Source organism: Myotis brandtii, unplaced genomic scaffold (assembly GCF_000412655.1).
Source record: "Myotis brandtii unplaced genomic scaffold, ASM41265v1 scaffold269, whole genome shotgun sequence".
Lineage (NCBI taxonomy): Eukaryota > Metazoa > Chordata > Mammalia > Chiroptera > Vespertilionidae > Myotis > Myotis brandtii.
The window spans coordinates 251,130-266,682 of NW_005360226.1; the positions used below are offsets into that span (position 1 = coordinate 251,130).

Genomic DNA, 15,553 nt, shown 5'->3' on the forward strand with positions numbered 1-15,553 from the left:
CATGATGGAAATATTCTATATCAATGCTGGCCAGTATGATAGCTGCTAACCACATGTGACTATTGAGCATCTGAGATGTAGCTGGTGTGAACGAGCAACTAAATTTGAAAAATGTAATTTAAATAATTTAAAAGTAAATAGCCAGAGAAGCTCCTGTCCTAGGCAGCACAGGTCTATAAATCATAATACGTATCTTGTGCTGCCCACTGAAATCATGAAGGACCAATTCCATGAGACTCTGGACCTACAGAAAAAATTAAGACTCCAGACCTGAAAATCAAAATTAAGCTTTTGGAGCTACCAGTTTATAAAAAAAAAACACAGAAAACAGACAATCACATAAACGATTCAGATCAGACCCCTATGGAATAAGTGACCCAGTTTCTCCAAGTAAAAAATTACAAGGAAATAAAAAAAGACAACACAGACAAAAAAATACACTAATAAAAGAGAAACATGGTAATTAGCGTAGACAATACAGACATAAAAATACAGGTTAAGAGACTCAAGGACCTGTGAACCAATCACAATGGATGGACTTTATTTGGATCCCGACTCAAGAATAGTAATACATATTTTTATAATATGAAAATGAATAAAATATTTAGTCTATATAAAATGACAATTGGGAAATATGTGGCTGACTGGAAATATGAGTTAGGGATAGTGGTGTTATGGTTTAAATAAAGAGTCCCTACTGTTTAGAAATACATAATGAAATATTTACAGATAAAATCATATGATATTTGTGATTTGCTCCAAAATAATCCACAAACAGTTGGGGAGGAAAGGGAGGACTGGAAAGGAAACAATTTTGGCCATGAATAGGTGATGGTTGAAACTGGGTAATGAGTACCTGAAGTCCTGTATACTTTTTACATTCATATTCACTTAAATTACCTCAAATAACACTTTTAAAAATGAAAATGGCATTCTGTTCATTCCTTTCATAATAATGTTCTAAAACATTACTAATACTATTGTTTAACTCTTCTCTGTTGACCTTTAAACTTAAAAAAATACATATTTTTATTGATTTCAGAGGAGGAGGAGGAGAGACAGAAATATCAATGATGAGAGAGAATCATTGATTGGCTGCCTCCTGCACAACCCCCAACGGGGGACCAAGCCCGTAACCCAGGCATATGCCCTTGACTGGAATCAAACTCGAGACCCTTCAGTTCACAGGCTGACACTCTATCCACTGAGCAAGACCAGCTAGGGTGATCTTTAAATTTTTATTTCAATTACTAGAGGCCTGGTACATGAAAATTTGTGCACTGGGTGGGGGGGGGGTCCCTCAGCCCGACCTGCCCCCTCACAGCCCAGCCTGCCCCTTCACAGGGAGCCCTCAGGGGATGTCCTACTGACGGCTTAGGCCCGCTCCCTATGGGGAGCGAGCCTAAGTTGTAGTCTGGCCTCCCTCTGCGGGAGACCAGGATGATCAGAAGAAGGCACCGCCCCCATCACCCCACTGCTGCTGCCATTACCGGCTGCCGTAATGAGCTCTGGGCCTCACAGCCGCCAGGGCTCACGCTGCCTGAGCCCACAGCTGCCTGAGCCCTGGGCCTCGCAGCTGATGCCATGGCTGCCTGCCCTCGTCTTTCACAGCCACTGCTATGGCTACCTGCCCTCCGCCCTCGCGGCCACTGCGGCTTTGTCTGGAAGGACGTCTAGAAGATGTCCACTCTAATTAGCATATTACCCTTTTATTAGTATAGTTTGGATCCTTAGGCCAATAAAAGAGGTGTTTTTCTTTGCTCATTCTTAAAAAGGGAGACCAGTTTTGGTTCACTATTTGAATTTGCAAATATTTACAAAGACTGTGTGGACATTATTAAAACCATTTAGTTCCTTGGAAATTGGAAAGCTAAACAAAAAAAAGAATGAGTGGAAGCTATTTAGGCAAAATGCCAAGAGGATAGTAGGTTGTCGACATTACTATCAGAAGTCACCATGCAAAAGTCATAATATGGGAGGCAGATTAAAAAAAATATTGACAAAACATTAAATCTCCATAATAAAATATCACAGCCATGAATATTGAATCATTAAATAAAACATATGAAATATGTACAACCAAATATATTGAAAATTCAAGAAGAAATGGACAAAACCATAGTAATGGTGGCAGATTTTAACACACACCTCCATCTGTCTCTATCACATCAAATGAATCAATACAGCTGCAAAAGGGTGGATTCACGTCCCAGTGGGACAGAGAGGGATGTTGTGATATTTCATCATGCTACTCAGAACAGCTGACTTTAAAACTTATGAATTGATTATTTTTGAAATTTTCTATTTGGGGACTATAGTTGATTTTGGGTAACTGAAACCACAGAAAGCAAAACCTAGGCTAAGCTGGAACTACTGTAATGTAATGATGATAATTAAAATAAAATAAATGTACTGGCTTAAAATGATTTACAACTATGTATTTCATAAAGTGAGAAAATTTATTTATTGGAACTTTTACTAATAGAGGGATTTTGATATTAATGTAACAGGGTGGAATTCCTTCCGTTAAACACTTTCTTGATGATAGAATAGGTTATTTTATAAGGTAAGAAAAATATATAAGCATATCCTAGGAATTGTGCTCAGATGCAAGCAACAGTAGTATTCTGGGTAAGGCAAAGAAAAGAGACTGTGCTAAGAAAGTAACTGGAGTCATGCCATCAGACACTCAATCATTGATGTAGAAAGATATACTTTTGTTCTTTCACTCTGATGATGGAACTGGAAGAGTAGAATTTCTTTAATATCCTCCTCCTACAAGCAGGGCCTAATGAAATCATCAGGGGAGATCGAATGACTGCCAACCAGGGCAGAGCCCACCCTAAAGAAGCAGCGGGATGCTGACAGGAGGACAGAAGGACCACGGAGGAAAGGGCACATTTCTTATGATGGCTGAGCAGCAGGATTTCTTCTTCTGTGAATTGTCTGGTTCTAGTCTTAAACCTATTTTGAAATTAGGCTATTTCTCTTTTTCTTATTGGTTTACAGAAGCTCTTTATTGATTTATGTTAAAGCTCTAGGCAAGTAGGCCAGCTCCTCTAGGTTGCATTTTTCTCAGTTTTAATATTAAAATGCTGGTGTGATAAAGGACTCCAGGGAAGGAGAACCAGAGGGCAAGGTGAGCGGCCCTTGGTAGAATGGGAGGTGGGACCACTTGACAGAGGGACTGTGCGTCAGAGTTTGTGGACTGTTGTTAGCAATTGACATTAAGGGAGATTAACTTGTGCGGAGAACGCCTTTTCAATTAGCCATGCATCTGAAGAGGCATCTTGTAGGGCTCAAGCGCTTGTTGATTGGGTTGTATGAGTTCTAATATTCTCTCATATAGGTTGCAATCTGATTGGTGCCTCTCTAAAGGACTTAGTTTAGTGCTGTATCCATGATGTACATGGTGTATTGACAAACATTGAGACTATATTAAATAGCCTCAAACTCTTATTTGATATTTTTCTCCATGTTCTGGGGAGAGATGTAATTAACTCATGAAGAAATACAGAATTTCTCCTCTCCTGTTACTGTAGAATTGAGGGAAGACTAAGAAATGAATCCTTGTTTTCATTTCTTTCCAGTTCCCATCTGTGTGTGTCTCTGTCTACCTATCTCTTTCTCTATTTCACACACATACATTCACATGTGCACACACACAGAATTTAGCTTCTCTTTTACCTCCGCATGTCCTGTGTCACAGCACCGCCTGTCAGCCATCAGAACCACGTTTAACATGTATGAGCATCACACTGTGCCAGGGGCTGGCTTGCGTAGCCCTCACCAAAAGCAAAAATAAAAAAGTGGGACTACATCAAACTAAAAACCTGCACAGCAAAGGAAACCATCAAGAAAATCTGAAATGAAAATACTTGCAAATCATATATCTGATAGGGGGTCAATATCCAAAATTTATAAAGAACTCATACAACTCGCCTTGACTGGTTTGGCTCAGTGGATAGAGCATCAGCCTGTGGACTCAAGGGTCCCAGGTTCGATTCTGGTGAAGGGCATGTACCTTGGTTGCGGGCACATCCTCAGTAGGGAGTGTACAGGAAGCATCTGATCAATGTTTCTCTCTCATTGATGTTTCTAACTCTCTATCCCTCTCCCTTCCTCTCTGTAAAAAGTCAATAAAATATATTTAAAAAAATCTGATTTTAAAATGGGCAGAAGCTCTGAACAGACATTTTTTCAAAGAAGACATAAGGTGGCCAGTTACCTGAAAAGGTGTTTGACATCACTAATCATCAGGGAAATGCTAATCAAAACCATAGAAGTTATCACATCATACCTGTCAGAATGACTATTACAAAAAAGTTAACAAGTGTTGCCCTGGCTGGTATGCCTCAGTTGGTTGGAGTGTCATCCCCTGCACTGAAGGGTCTCAGGTTTGATTCCTGGTCAGGGCATCCGACTTTTCATGATAATGAAGAGAGTGAAGAGGAAATGCTGGTGGGGCCAACCCACATGTGAAAGCAGCCTTTCTGTCCAGCCCTTCCTTAGGGGTTTGCTGGGGTAGCTGTTCCCTGCTGGGGGGACCGTCCGTCTGCCCAGGAGTCAGGCCCCGGCTTCGCTGTTCCCTTTGGCTATGGAGCCTGGTTGTGGGAGGCGCCCAGCCACCTAGACCTCTGGGGTGTTCACATAATGTTTCTTTCTCTTCCTCTCCCTCTCCCTTTCTTTCTCTCTAAAATCAATACAAAATTATCCTTGGGTGACGATTAAAAAAATAAAAGTCACTTGGCTGGCGTGGCTCAGTGGTTGAGTGTTGACCTGTGAACCAGGAAGTCACGGTTAGGTTAGATTCCTGGTCAGGGGATATACCTGGGTTGTGGGCTCAATCCCCAGTGTGGGGCGTACAGGAGGCAGCCAATCAATAATTCTCTCTCATCTTGATGTTTCTATCTGTCCCTCTTCCTTCCTCCCTGAAATCAAAAATATATTACAAATAAATAAAAGTCAACAAGTGTTGGCAAGGATGTAAAGAAAAGGGAACCCTTGTGCACTGTTGATGGGAATATAAATTGGTGCAGCCACTACAGAAAACAGTATGGAGGTTCCTCAACAAATTAAAAATAAAACTATCATATGATCCTTCAGTTTCACTTGTGGGTATTTGAGTGAAAGGAAAACACTAACTTCACCATGTTCATTGCAGCCAAGACATGGAAATAATCTAAGTGTACATTGATGGAGGAATGGATAAAGAAAATGTGATATATGTGTATATTTTATATTTAATTTCATTTTGCCATAACAATGAGTGAAATTTTGCCATTTGTAATATGGATGGACTTTAAAGGCATTGTGCTAAATGAAATAAGTCAGAGAAAAACAAATACTATATATGTGATAAATCTCACCTATATGTGGAACTCAAAATAACAAAAATAAAAACCCAAAACACCAAACTCATAGATACAGAGACCGGATTGATGTTGCCAGAGGTATGGGATGGGAGGTGAGCAGAACAGGTAAAGGAGGTCCAAAGCCACAAATTTTGAATTATAAAATAAAGAAATCTGGGGATGTGATGTATAGCATGGTGACTATACTATTGTTAATGATACTGTATTGTATATTTGAAAGTTGCTAAGAGAGTAGATCTTAGAAGTTCTCATCACAAGAAAAAAATGTGTAATGATGTGTGGTGATGGATGGTAACTGGACTTCTTATCATGATCATTTCACAACATATATATAATCTTTATCTTGTATACCTGAAACTAATATGTTATATGTCAGCTATATTGCAATAAAAAGATTTTGATCACAAAGATTTTCATTATGTGCTCAGTTAATGAGAACTTATTCACACAGTCACAGAATTCTACACTTTAAGTATAAACTCATGCTCGGCCTCCAAACCAGGAGATCAGGGTTCGATTCCTGGTCAGGGCACATGTCTGGGTTGCGGGCTAGATCCCCAGTAGAGGGTGTGCAGGAGGCAGCCAATCCATGATTCTCTCTCATCATTGATGTTTCTCTCTCTCCCTCTCCCTTCCTCTCTGAAATCAATTAAAAAGAAAAAAAAATATATGTATATATATAATTTCATGTGTTCAGAGGTTTGAGCACAATTATTTTTTTACTGATTATAAATGTAGTATGTGTTCATTAAATAAAATCCAGATAACTGATAAACAAAACAAAATAATTCATTATTTTATATATTCATGTTTGATTAATATATGTCAAGATATTAATATATGTATCATGTATATGTGTGTATATTTACATTTATATATATTTACATATATATATGGTATTCTTACATGCAAAAATAATGATACTTTTTAAACTACGGGTGAAAATGAGATATTTTTAAAGATTTTAAAATGGCTTTTCAGAATCCCAATGCAACATATTAGTAAATAAACCTTAAGAAATAATGACTAATAAATTTTGAAGAAAATATTTTTAATGTCCAAGTAAAACTGATGACTTAAAAAAGAAATGTATTCCTACTAGGGGTTTTCTTTGACAGAGTACATCATGCTCAGAATTTATTTAAAAAAAAGAATTTAAAGACTTATCTGACATTCATTTCTGAAACTGAAAAGAAGTCCTTTAGAGTTGTCCTAACTAGTGCAAGAATGCACCCTCAGCAAAGATGAGGCCACTTTTACTCATCTGTCCACATCCTAGTCTCCTATACACAATGAATTAAAACTGGTGCTTCTAAAATGAACAATTTTTTGTTGTTGATACTTTATGTGCTAAAAGCAGTACTCAGGAACAATCATCATGTCCAATACATGAAAGAAGTTTCAGTAATCAAACAATACTATAGAGGGAGGAGGTTGTTACTTTCATTGTAGCTAGTGTTGGAGGACATCTACGTGGTCCGTTAGGAATTAATAAGACCTTGAGGCAGCCCTTGTATCAGTTATTCAATAATTCCAATGCCATTTTCATAATCACCACTAAACATAAAACCCTAATTTTGACAAATGCTTAAAGGAGGAAATCTTAAAGCCCTCTCTAAGACCCGATTCCTTTCCCCCAGCCAGTAAGTTCTGCCTCTGTGTGTCCTCTCAGGCACCAAAGTGGCTTGGGGCAGAAACTAGGCTTCCTCACTTCACAGAGCTGTGTAATCCTTGGGTAACATGCTTACCTTCTTGGAGTCTAAGTATTTCTGTAAAGTGGAAATGAGGACTAAATGAACCAACATGCAAAGCATCTATCACAGTGCCTGGCCCATAATACATACTAATGTCAAGTATGGCTTTGTACCTACCTTTGTTAACACGTATCTGACTGTATTTCAATGATGTGATTAAAAACATTTCCAATAGGCTGTGACCTGACCAAAGCCTGGGAACAACATATAATTACTTGTAAGTCTTCCCTCAGTACAGTACCTGGTACCTAGTTGGCACTCAAAAAGTGTGTTGAAGGAGTGAGTCAACTCAATAAGGCAATGAGATGATTTTGTAAAATTAGTGTAGGTAAAAGCTGCTGTTGTAGAAAAAAGTAATTAAATAAATCTTAAAAAATGTGAATAAGAAGTTGAATACCAAAATATATTTAGATGAAGTGAAGTGCTTTCTTTGGGTAGAGATATTCCTGTAGCTGGGCCATCAGAGCGACGTCATGGAATAAGTGCGCTGATTTCACAAGACAGCACAGGTACCATGGTAATGGATAGTCAAAACATGAGACTCATCAGGTCAACCAGTCCCATAAATTACACATTTACTTGCAGGCCTAATTTTATAGCCTATTATCAACCCTTCATTCCCTATATATTCTTTGTTTTCTCTTTTCTTAAGAGAGATGGTCAAGATAATGAGTTTATCTATCTTCGAAGTTCACTCTTTCCTCTGTTATCTGCTCAGTATTCTCTAATTCAGTGTTTGCGGGGACATAACTACCATGAATGTTGAGAATCAACTGCATCTTAAGCTCGCCCTCTCTGTTGAGTTCCAGATCTGTATATACAATTGCCTGCTGGGTATGTGGATGCTCCATAACACTGCAAATCCGACATGTTTACAAATGTAGCCATCACCTTCCTTATCCCCTCCCCAGTCCACTCCCTCAAATAAAGACCCCTCATCCTAAACCCCTTATCCTCAGAATAACACCATCACTCACCCAGTTTCTCAAAGCAAAAAGCTGAAAACCATCCTGGAGTTTTCTCCTACATGTTCCCCATTGAACAGACGGGCAAATCCTGACTGATCTCCGGATTTATTTCATTGTCCTTATTCCCTGTGCCACTGTCTTACTTCAGGCCTCTCTTATTCTCTAACTTGAATGGTGACAGCACCCTCCTAAATGACCGCCCTGTCCAAGTCTTGCCTCTCCCCCACCTCCCCTGCTAATACAAGGATTCTTGTAAGGCACCAATTTTATTATGTACCTACTAGAGCAGCGGTTCTCAACCTGTGGGGCGCGACCCCTTTGGGGGGTCAAACGACCCTTTCACAGGGGTCGCCTAAGACCATCGGAAAACACATATATAATTACATATTGTTTTTGTGATTAATCACTATGCTTTAATTATGTTCAATTTGTAACAATGAAATTGGGGGTCAACACAACATGAGGAACTGTATTAAAGGGTAGCGGCATTAGGAAGGTTGAGAACCACCGATCTAAATATTTCAGATTTTGTGGTCTCTACACTGGAGTTGTAAACAACCATAACATGGGCAGAATTCACCATAAGAGTGGTGTGTGAAGTGCTATGATATTTCAGAAGGAGGAGGGAGGGAAATTCTGGCTGGACAGGACAATCAGGGTTGGCTTCACAGAGGAGGTGGCATCTGAGCTGAACTTTTAAGAGTAAGTTCAATTTCTATCGGCTGAGAAAGGCTGCTGCAGGGTAGAGGGGACTGAAAGAATGAGCGTATCGAATTGTAATGACACAAGTTAGGAGGGAAAATTGGGGAATTGGGTGGGGGAAGGGGATTATAGTCTTTTTTGTCATCTCCACCCTTCCGTGTTCACCCGCACCCGGTCCCAGCTCTCCTCTTTCTCTCAGCATCTAAGAAAGATTAACTTCTCTCAGTGCGAGAGAGAAAGTTATCATTAGCAAAGAATTAAGAGTGATTAATGATGCTACCCCTCCCCCCATCAGCCTTATCTGGTGGCGATGAGCTGGACAATGCGGCGGGTTGGGCGGGGGAAGAGAAGGAGAGGGAGAATGGGAAACAATAAATGTTCAATGCAAGGAAAACGGGGCGCAGCGCTGTTCCCACTTGTTAGATTGAAGGCTCCTCTCCAGAGGGGGGAAGGCTCCAAATTGCTAATTAGCACCTCTGAAAAGGCCTGTCTCTGATATGCGCGTCGCTGAATCTCTGGTGTCATTTCCCACCTCTTTTTATTTATTTACTAGAGGCCTGGTGCATGAATTCGTGCATGGGTGGGGGTGGGGGAAGCAGGGGAGGTTGGCCACCGGCCCCAAGGAAGGAGTGGGCCCTCAGCCCCCCTGGGAAAGCGGCCACATCTGCTGCCACCCACCCCCCATTCTCTGTCCCAGCCCAAAGGCCCTGGCGGGGTCGGGAGAGGAGGTGACAGTCACCGGGCCGGGCACGGAAGGAACAGATGCCAGACACAGATGCCACTGTAGGAGCCCTGCCACCATGCGGTTCCCAGCCTCCCCTACCTCCTTCTCTCGCAGCCGTGTTGCCACCGTGTGGCAGTCGGCCCCCAGGGAAGGGAGAGGATGGGAGCCAGGCTAACCCTTGTGTCGAGGCTGACTTTGAATAGATCGCAGTAAGGGAGCTGCTCTGCTATGTAGGAAACCCTGACCCAGAAGCAGGTCTCTACAAATGGCTTAGCACCAGGGGCCGATGGGAGCTAGGTGGCCGGGAGGAGGGGCCACAGGAGATTGGCTGTGGGAGCACACTGACCACCAGGGGGCAGCTCCTGCATTGAGCATCTGCCCCCTGGTGGTCAATGTGTGTCATAGCAACTGGTCAACTGGTCGCTCTGGTTGTTATGGTCACTTAAGCTTTTATATATATATAGATTAAATTTTTTTAAAATTTATTGATTTTAGAGAGAGAAAGGGAGGGTGTAAAGAAAAAGGGGGAGAGAGGGGAAAGGGGAGAGGGAGGTCAATTTGTTATTCCACTTACCGATCTTACTGATAAATTCATTAGTTGATTCTTGTATGTGCCCTGACCAGGACTCGCAACCTTGGCATATTGCGATGATGCTCTAACTTACTGAGCTACCTAGCCCATCTCTCTTTTTTAAGAAACCATTCACTCAACCAAAGTAATGCATTTATTTTTTCAGAAGCCTATTGTTGAAAATCCCTTTTCACCCTTTTCCCTTTTTTCCTGGCTAAACCCTATCATGCAAAGCCAGGAATTTTTTGAATCTGTAGACACTGAAGCTCACAGAAGTGAAACAACCACAACCAAAACATTCATGCTGACAGCCTGTGGAATTTTTAACTCAAAACTATCATAACAAATTCCTCATGCCTTGAAATCACTGCGACTGCAGCACTGGCTGCTGGCAGCACGTGTCTCTTTCTTCTCGGCTCTATGACACATGGAATTACCATCTTGTTAGATCTCATTGGCAGCCTCAGGGAGAAGTGTTGAAATAGCTTAAGTTCATAGGCAGCGCACACTTACCTAGGCTAGACCTTGTGTTGGACCTTTCTATGATTGCGTGCTTACTGGGGTTATTTAACACTGAGCGTTTGGCCAGCGAGATGTCAGCAGTGACCCTTGTGATGGATATCCTGTTGGGGGAAAAGTAACAGAAGACCCTGAGGTTATTAATTGATTAAAAACAGACAGAAATCCATGCCTCAAACTCACCTAAGTATGCAACATATATATTATTACCATGTTTTCAAACAAAAAAAGTTAGGGTACTTGCTCATTCATTATTTTTATCCTGTACTACTTAACTTAGCACTTATTGGTTCTTTGCCAAGTGCCAGGCATGTACTAAGCATTATCTCATTGCTGGGACTATCTCATTACATGATCCCCAAAACTCTAGCAATGAGGTTTATTATCAGACCACTTCTGTTGATGAAGAAAATGCCTCATAGGTAGGTTTTTTCATTCAAGGTTACATATGAACTAAAAATGACGAAGCTGGGATTTGAACCCAGGCTCCTTGAGCCATATTCAGCCCTTGTGTTATAGGCCCTCCCGTAAGTATGGTGCTGTGATTGGCATGAAAATGAGTAAGAACAAGATTAACATGGTCTTTCCTCACAGAGCTGAGTCTAGTGGCAGAGATCAGCAATAAAGAAGAAAATAAATTAGTGAAGTGATTAAAGATTAAGATGACTGTTGTGAAGGGGACACAGAGGGTGTTGTGACAGTAGTTGGGGGGAGGGGTCATTTTTGTTAGGGTAGAAATGAGAACAACAAAATTTGCAAGCTAGAAGGTGCAAATTACTTAGACTGGAGACAGCTGAATATACCAGCCAGCAGTAGGAACAGGTGTGGGAAAAACTAGAAGGGTCACAATACCTTTGAAGGAGGTGAAAGGGAGACTAGAAACAGGAAGTTTGGTTAGAAGTGTTTCAGAGTTAGAGCCCTTCACCTCCCGTCTGCTACCTCAAGTCACCAGGTGACCATCCTTTCCCTATGGCTGGTTTGGACTCTACAGGCAATAAAACAGAGGGTCTCTGAGGGGACCCGAGACAGAGCAAAGACATATTATTTGGAAAAGAAAGGATTCTAAAGGGAAGATTTTTCTCTGGGGAATCTGACCTCCAAAGAGGAAAGACCCGAAGGTAATGACATTGGTGGTTTTCTACATAGATGTCCAGGGAGGCTGTCCTACAAGGCAACAAAGTTGACAAGCTCCACCAATGGGCACAATTTCCAACTGATTATTTCAAGTCCCATTCTTAAATTTGAGCACTGCAATGTTCACTGGGCATTCTTAGGCAAACCCCTCACATGAGAGACCAAAACAAACAAAAAAACCAACTATTAGTAACATTCAAAGTTGAAAGCTAACAAATGAGTATAACTATGTACTAGGACAAATATCTATTTCAAAAAAGAAAGAGATTTTGGAAATTAAATATATAACAGTAGAAACAAAAATTCCTAGCTCTTCTTTTGAATTTTTGTTTCTATATACAGAATGGCTATCATCAACAAATCAACAAATGACAAGTCCTGGCGAGGATGCAGAGAAAAAGGAACCCTCCTTCACTGCTGGTGAGAATGCAGACTGGTGCAGCCACTGTGGAGAACAGTATGGAGTTTCCTCAAAAAACGAAAAATGGAACTCCCGTTTGACCCAGTGATCCCACTTCTAGGAATATGTCACAAGAAACTAGAAACACCAATCAGAAAGGATATATGCACCCCATGTTCATAGCGGCACAATTTACCATAGCTAAGATTTGGAAACAACCTAAGTACCCATCAGCAGATGAGTGGATTAAAAAACAGTGTTATAGCTACACAATGGAATACTACGCTGCTGTAAAAAGGAAAGAACTCCTACCATTTGCAACAGCATGGATGGACATGGAGAACATTATGCTAAGTGAAATATGCCAGTCAAAGTAAGATAAATATCACATGATCTCACTCATTTGTGGAATATAATGAACAACATAAACTGATGAACAAAAACAGATCCAGAGACAGAGAAGCATTGATCAGACCATCAAATCTCAGAGGGAAGGTAGGGAAGGATGGGTGGGGGTAAGGGGGAGAGATCATCCAAAGGACTTGTATGCATGCATATAAGCCTAACCAATGGACACAGACACCAGGGGGGTGAGGGCATGAGTGTGTGTGGGGGTGTGGGGGGTAATGAGGGGATAAGGACACATATGTAATACCTTAATCAATAAAGAAAAAAAAACACACACAAAAGAAGAGCTAGAAGATAAAGTTAAGGACATCTTCTAAAGGGTAAAACTGAAGTGACAAAGATGGAAAATAGAAGAAAGGTATGAAAATTAGAGAGTTATCTAGAAGGTTCAACTTCCAAATAAAAAGATGTCCACAAAAAAAGAGAATAACGAAATAGAAAACAGGAAACTAAAAAAAAAAAAATCCAGAATTAAGAGTCTGACTTTTCCAAATTGAAAGGGTCCAGCACAAAGGTTGAATGACATGTCTACATAAATTTCATGACACTGGAGACAAAGCAAAATTTCCAGAGGAAAAAACAGGTCCCATGGGGCAAAAAGACTTAAAAATTCTGAGGGGAAATTATTCCAATTAGAATTCCATTACCACTTTAACTATCAATTAAATGGGAGGGTGGATTAACAACATTTTAATTTATTTTTATTTTTAAAAAATATTTTATTGATTTTTTTTAGAGAAAGGAAGGGGGAGGGAGAGAGGAGGGAGGGAGGGAGGGAGAGAGAGAGAGAGAGAGAGAGAGAGAGAGACATCGATGTGAGAGTGAAACACCAATCAGCTGCCTCCTGCACACCCTGACCAGAGATAGAGCCCATAAGCTGGGCATATGCCTTGACCAGGAATCGAACCAGCAACCTTTTTGCCCATCCAACTGAGCCACACTAGGCAGGGCTAAAGACATTTTTAGACATTCAGGTGTCAAAGACAGTTTTTATGTACTCTTTCTAGGGAAACTATTAGAGGATGTTGTTGACTGAAATGACAGGGTAAACCCTGAAAGAGACCAAGGGAGCTCCAAAAGAAAAGGTGACAGCAAGCCCAAAGACAGTGACAAAGGATGTCCCAGAATGGCGAGTGTACACCGGCACAGAGGGCACCCATCCAGATGGCAGCAGCCCCGAGCGCTCCCAGAAAGATTCCGAAGGACAAAGGTGAGAGACCACCTGGTGCATCTGAATCTACTCTGAGGAGATTCAGACAGCTGGGGGAGGATCTGGGGCTGAATTAGTGCCAAATACATAGAAAACTAAGCAAGTATAAAAGGTGAAATGATTTATCTCATAGTACCACAAACACTTATGAAAGAGTAATCACAGTGCATGCCATGGCCCATTTATATGTTATTTATATGGCTACAATACATACTAAAAATGGAGCCAGCCAAACATACCAACTTACCTGTTGAGAGTCTAGAGCAGTGGTTCTCAACCTTCCTAATGCCGAGACCCTTTAATATAGTTCCTCATGTTGTGGTGATCCCCAATTTCATTGTTACAAATTGAACATAATTAAAGCATAGTGATTAATCACAAAAACAGTATGTAATTATATATGTGTTTTCCGATGGTCTTAAGCGACCCCTGTGAAAGGGTCGTTTGACCCCCAAAGGGGTCGCGACCCACAGGTTGAGAACCGCTGGTCTAGAGGATGAGATGTGTATGCAGGTATGTGTGAGAGAGAGGACTGTGCATGAGAGCTACATATCCTCATGGGAGAAATCAATGGGTAATGATTAAGACTGAAAACTCAAGTAGCAAATTAAGTATGTTATTGAGAGGTAAGGAGTAAACACTGAGAAATAGGTAATGCAGTTAACATTGGTTGCCATTGGGATAGCAATGCATTTGGGACCATGTGGAAAGGGATTACTGGATTTTGCAAAAAATGTGTCTATATGTCATACAGTCGATCCTTTATGAGTTGGGACCAATTCATGGAGTTTCATACCTACTATCGCCTTCATGATGCAGAATCACTCCATTTCTCCCCAGGTTCCCCTGTGCTACCCCTCTGTGGTCGATGCTGCCTCTACCCCGCCTCTGGCAACTACCGAGCCCTATGGATGCCGTGGGCAGGGTCTTCTAGGCAGAGGAAGAGGGAGCACCTGAGGTGCTGGGCATGTACTAGTGCAGCTGGGGGCACCCACGCGCTGCTGATGACCAGAATCTGGGTCCTGTGGCTCTAAAGAGGCTGCCGAGCTTTGGGCACTACCCTGGGATTACAGTGGGGACAAGACAGGAGAGTCTGAAATCTGAACCCATTCAGTAGAAGGACGGGGTTTTCTGTAACAACACGTTGCTCTTTGTCCCCATGCTTTTTCCTTTCTGCACGTGGTGCTGTCCAGCCCGGCGTCCACTGACCTGCTTACGTGACGAGCTGTGTAAGCGGCGTGAGATGGGCCACCACAGGATTTCAACTCCTTAACGTATGCTTGGGGAACTGTCATTACTTGAATTTCCACCGGAAAAAAAGTCCTAAGGGCAAAATTCTGGGGACAATTCAGTTTAGAGGAGTAGTTTTCAACCCTCCTCGTACATCACAATTGCCATATAAGCGTTTACAGTTACATTAGGTCCTGCCCTAGAGATCTGGTTGCAATTAGTCACGGGTAGAATATAAACCCCGGCTTTTTATTTCATTTTTAAAACACTGTAGGTGATACTAATATGCAACCATGGTAGACATCCACTAGTTTAGAAGGAGTTATCTCACATCCAAGGAAATTTTCCACCAAATAAAGTGATGTAATGTTTCCCAGGATTATTGATTTTTGATTAAGATCCCTTCGCACCAGTTTCAACATGTACATATCCCTATAGCAATGCAGTATGAACTCTAGACACTGCAGTGGCAAGAGCTGACATTTTCAAAACACTGCAAGGACAACTGTCCTCATCACTGACAGTAGCCTTCCTCCTCGTCCCTGATTTCCTTGCTAA

General features: G+C 41.3%; 1 protein-coding gene across 6 annotated transcripts in view; it reads right to left on the reverse strand.

The window, feature by feature from the left end:
* CACNB2 (calcium channel, voltage-dependent, beta 2 subunit) overlaps window positions 1-15,553 on the reverse strand; it is a 359,528-nt gene that overhangs the window by 7,265 nt on the left and 336,710 nt on the right. For all 6 annotated transcript variants that reach the window (XM_014541388.1, XM_014541390.1, XM_005868441.2 and 3 more), the window contains one exon: window positions 10,608-10,717. In XM_014541388.1, the coding sequence (XP_014396874.1) occupies window positions 10,608-10,717 (110 nt within the window). The remainder of the gene's footprint in view (window positions 1-10,607; window positions 10,718-15,553) is intronic.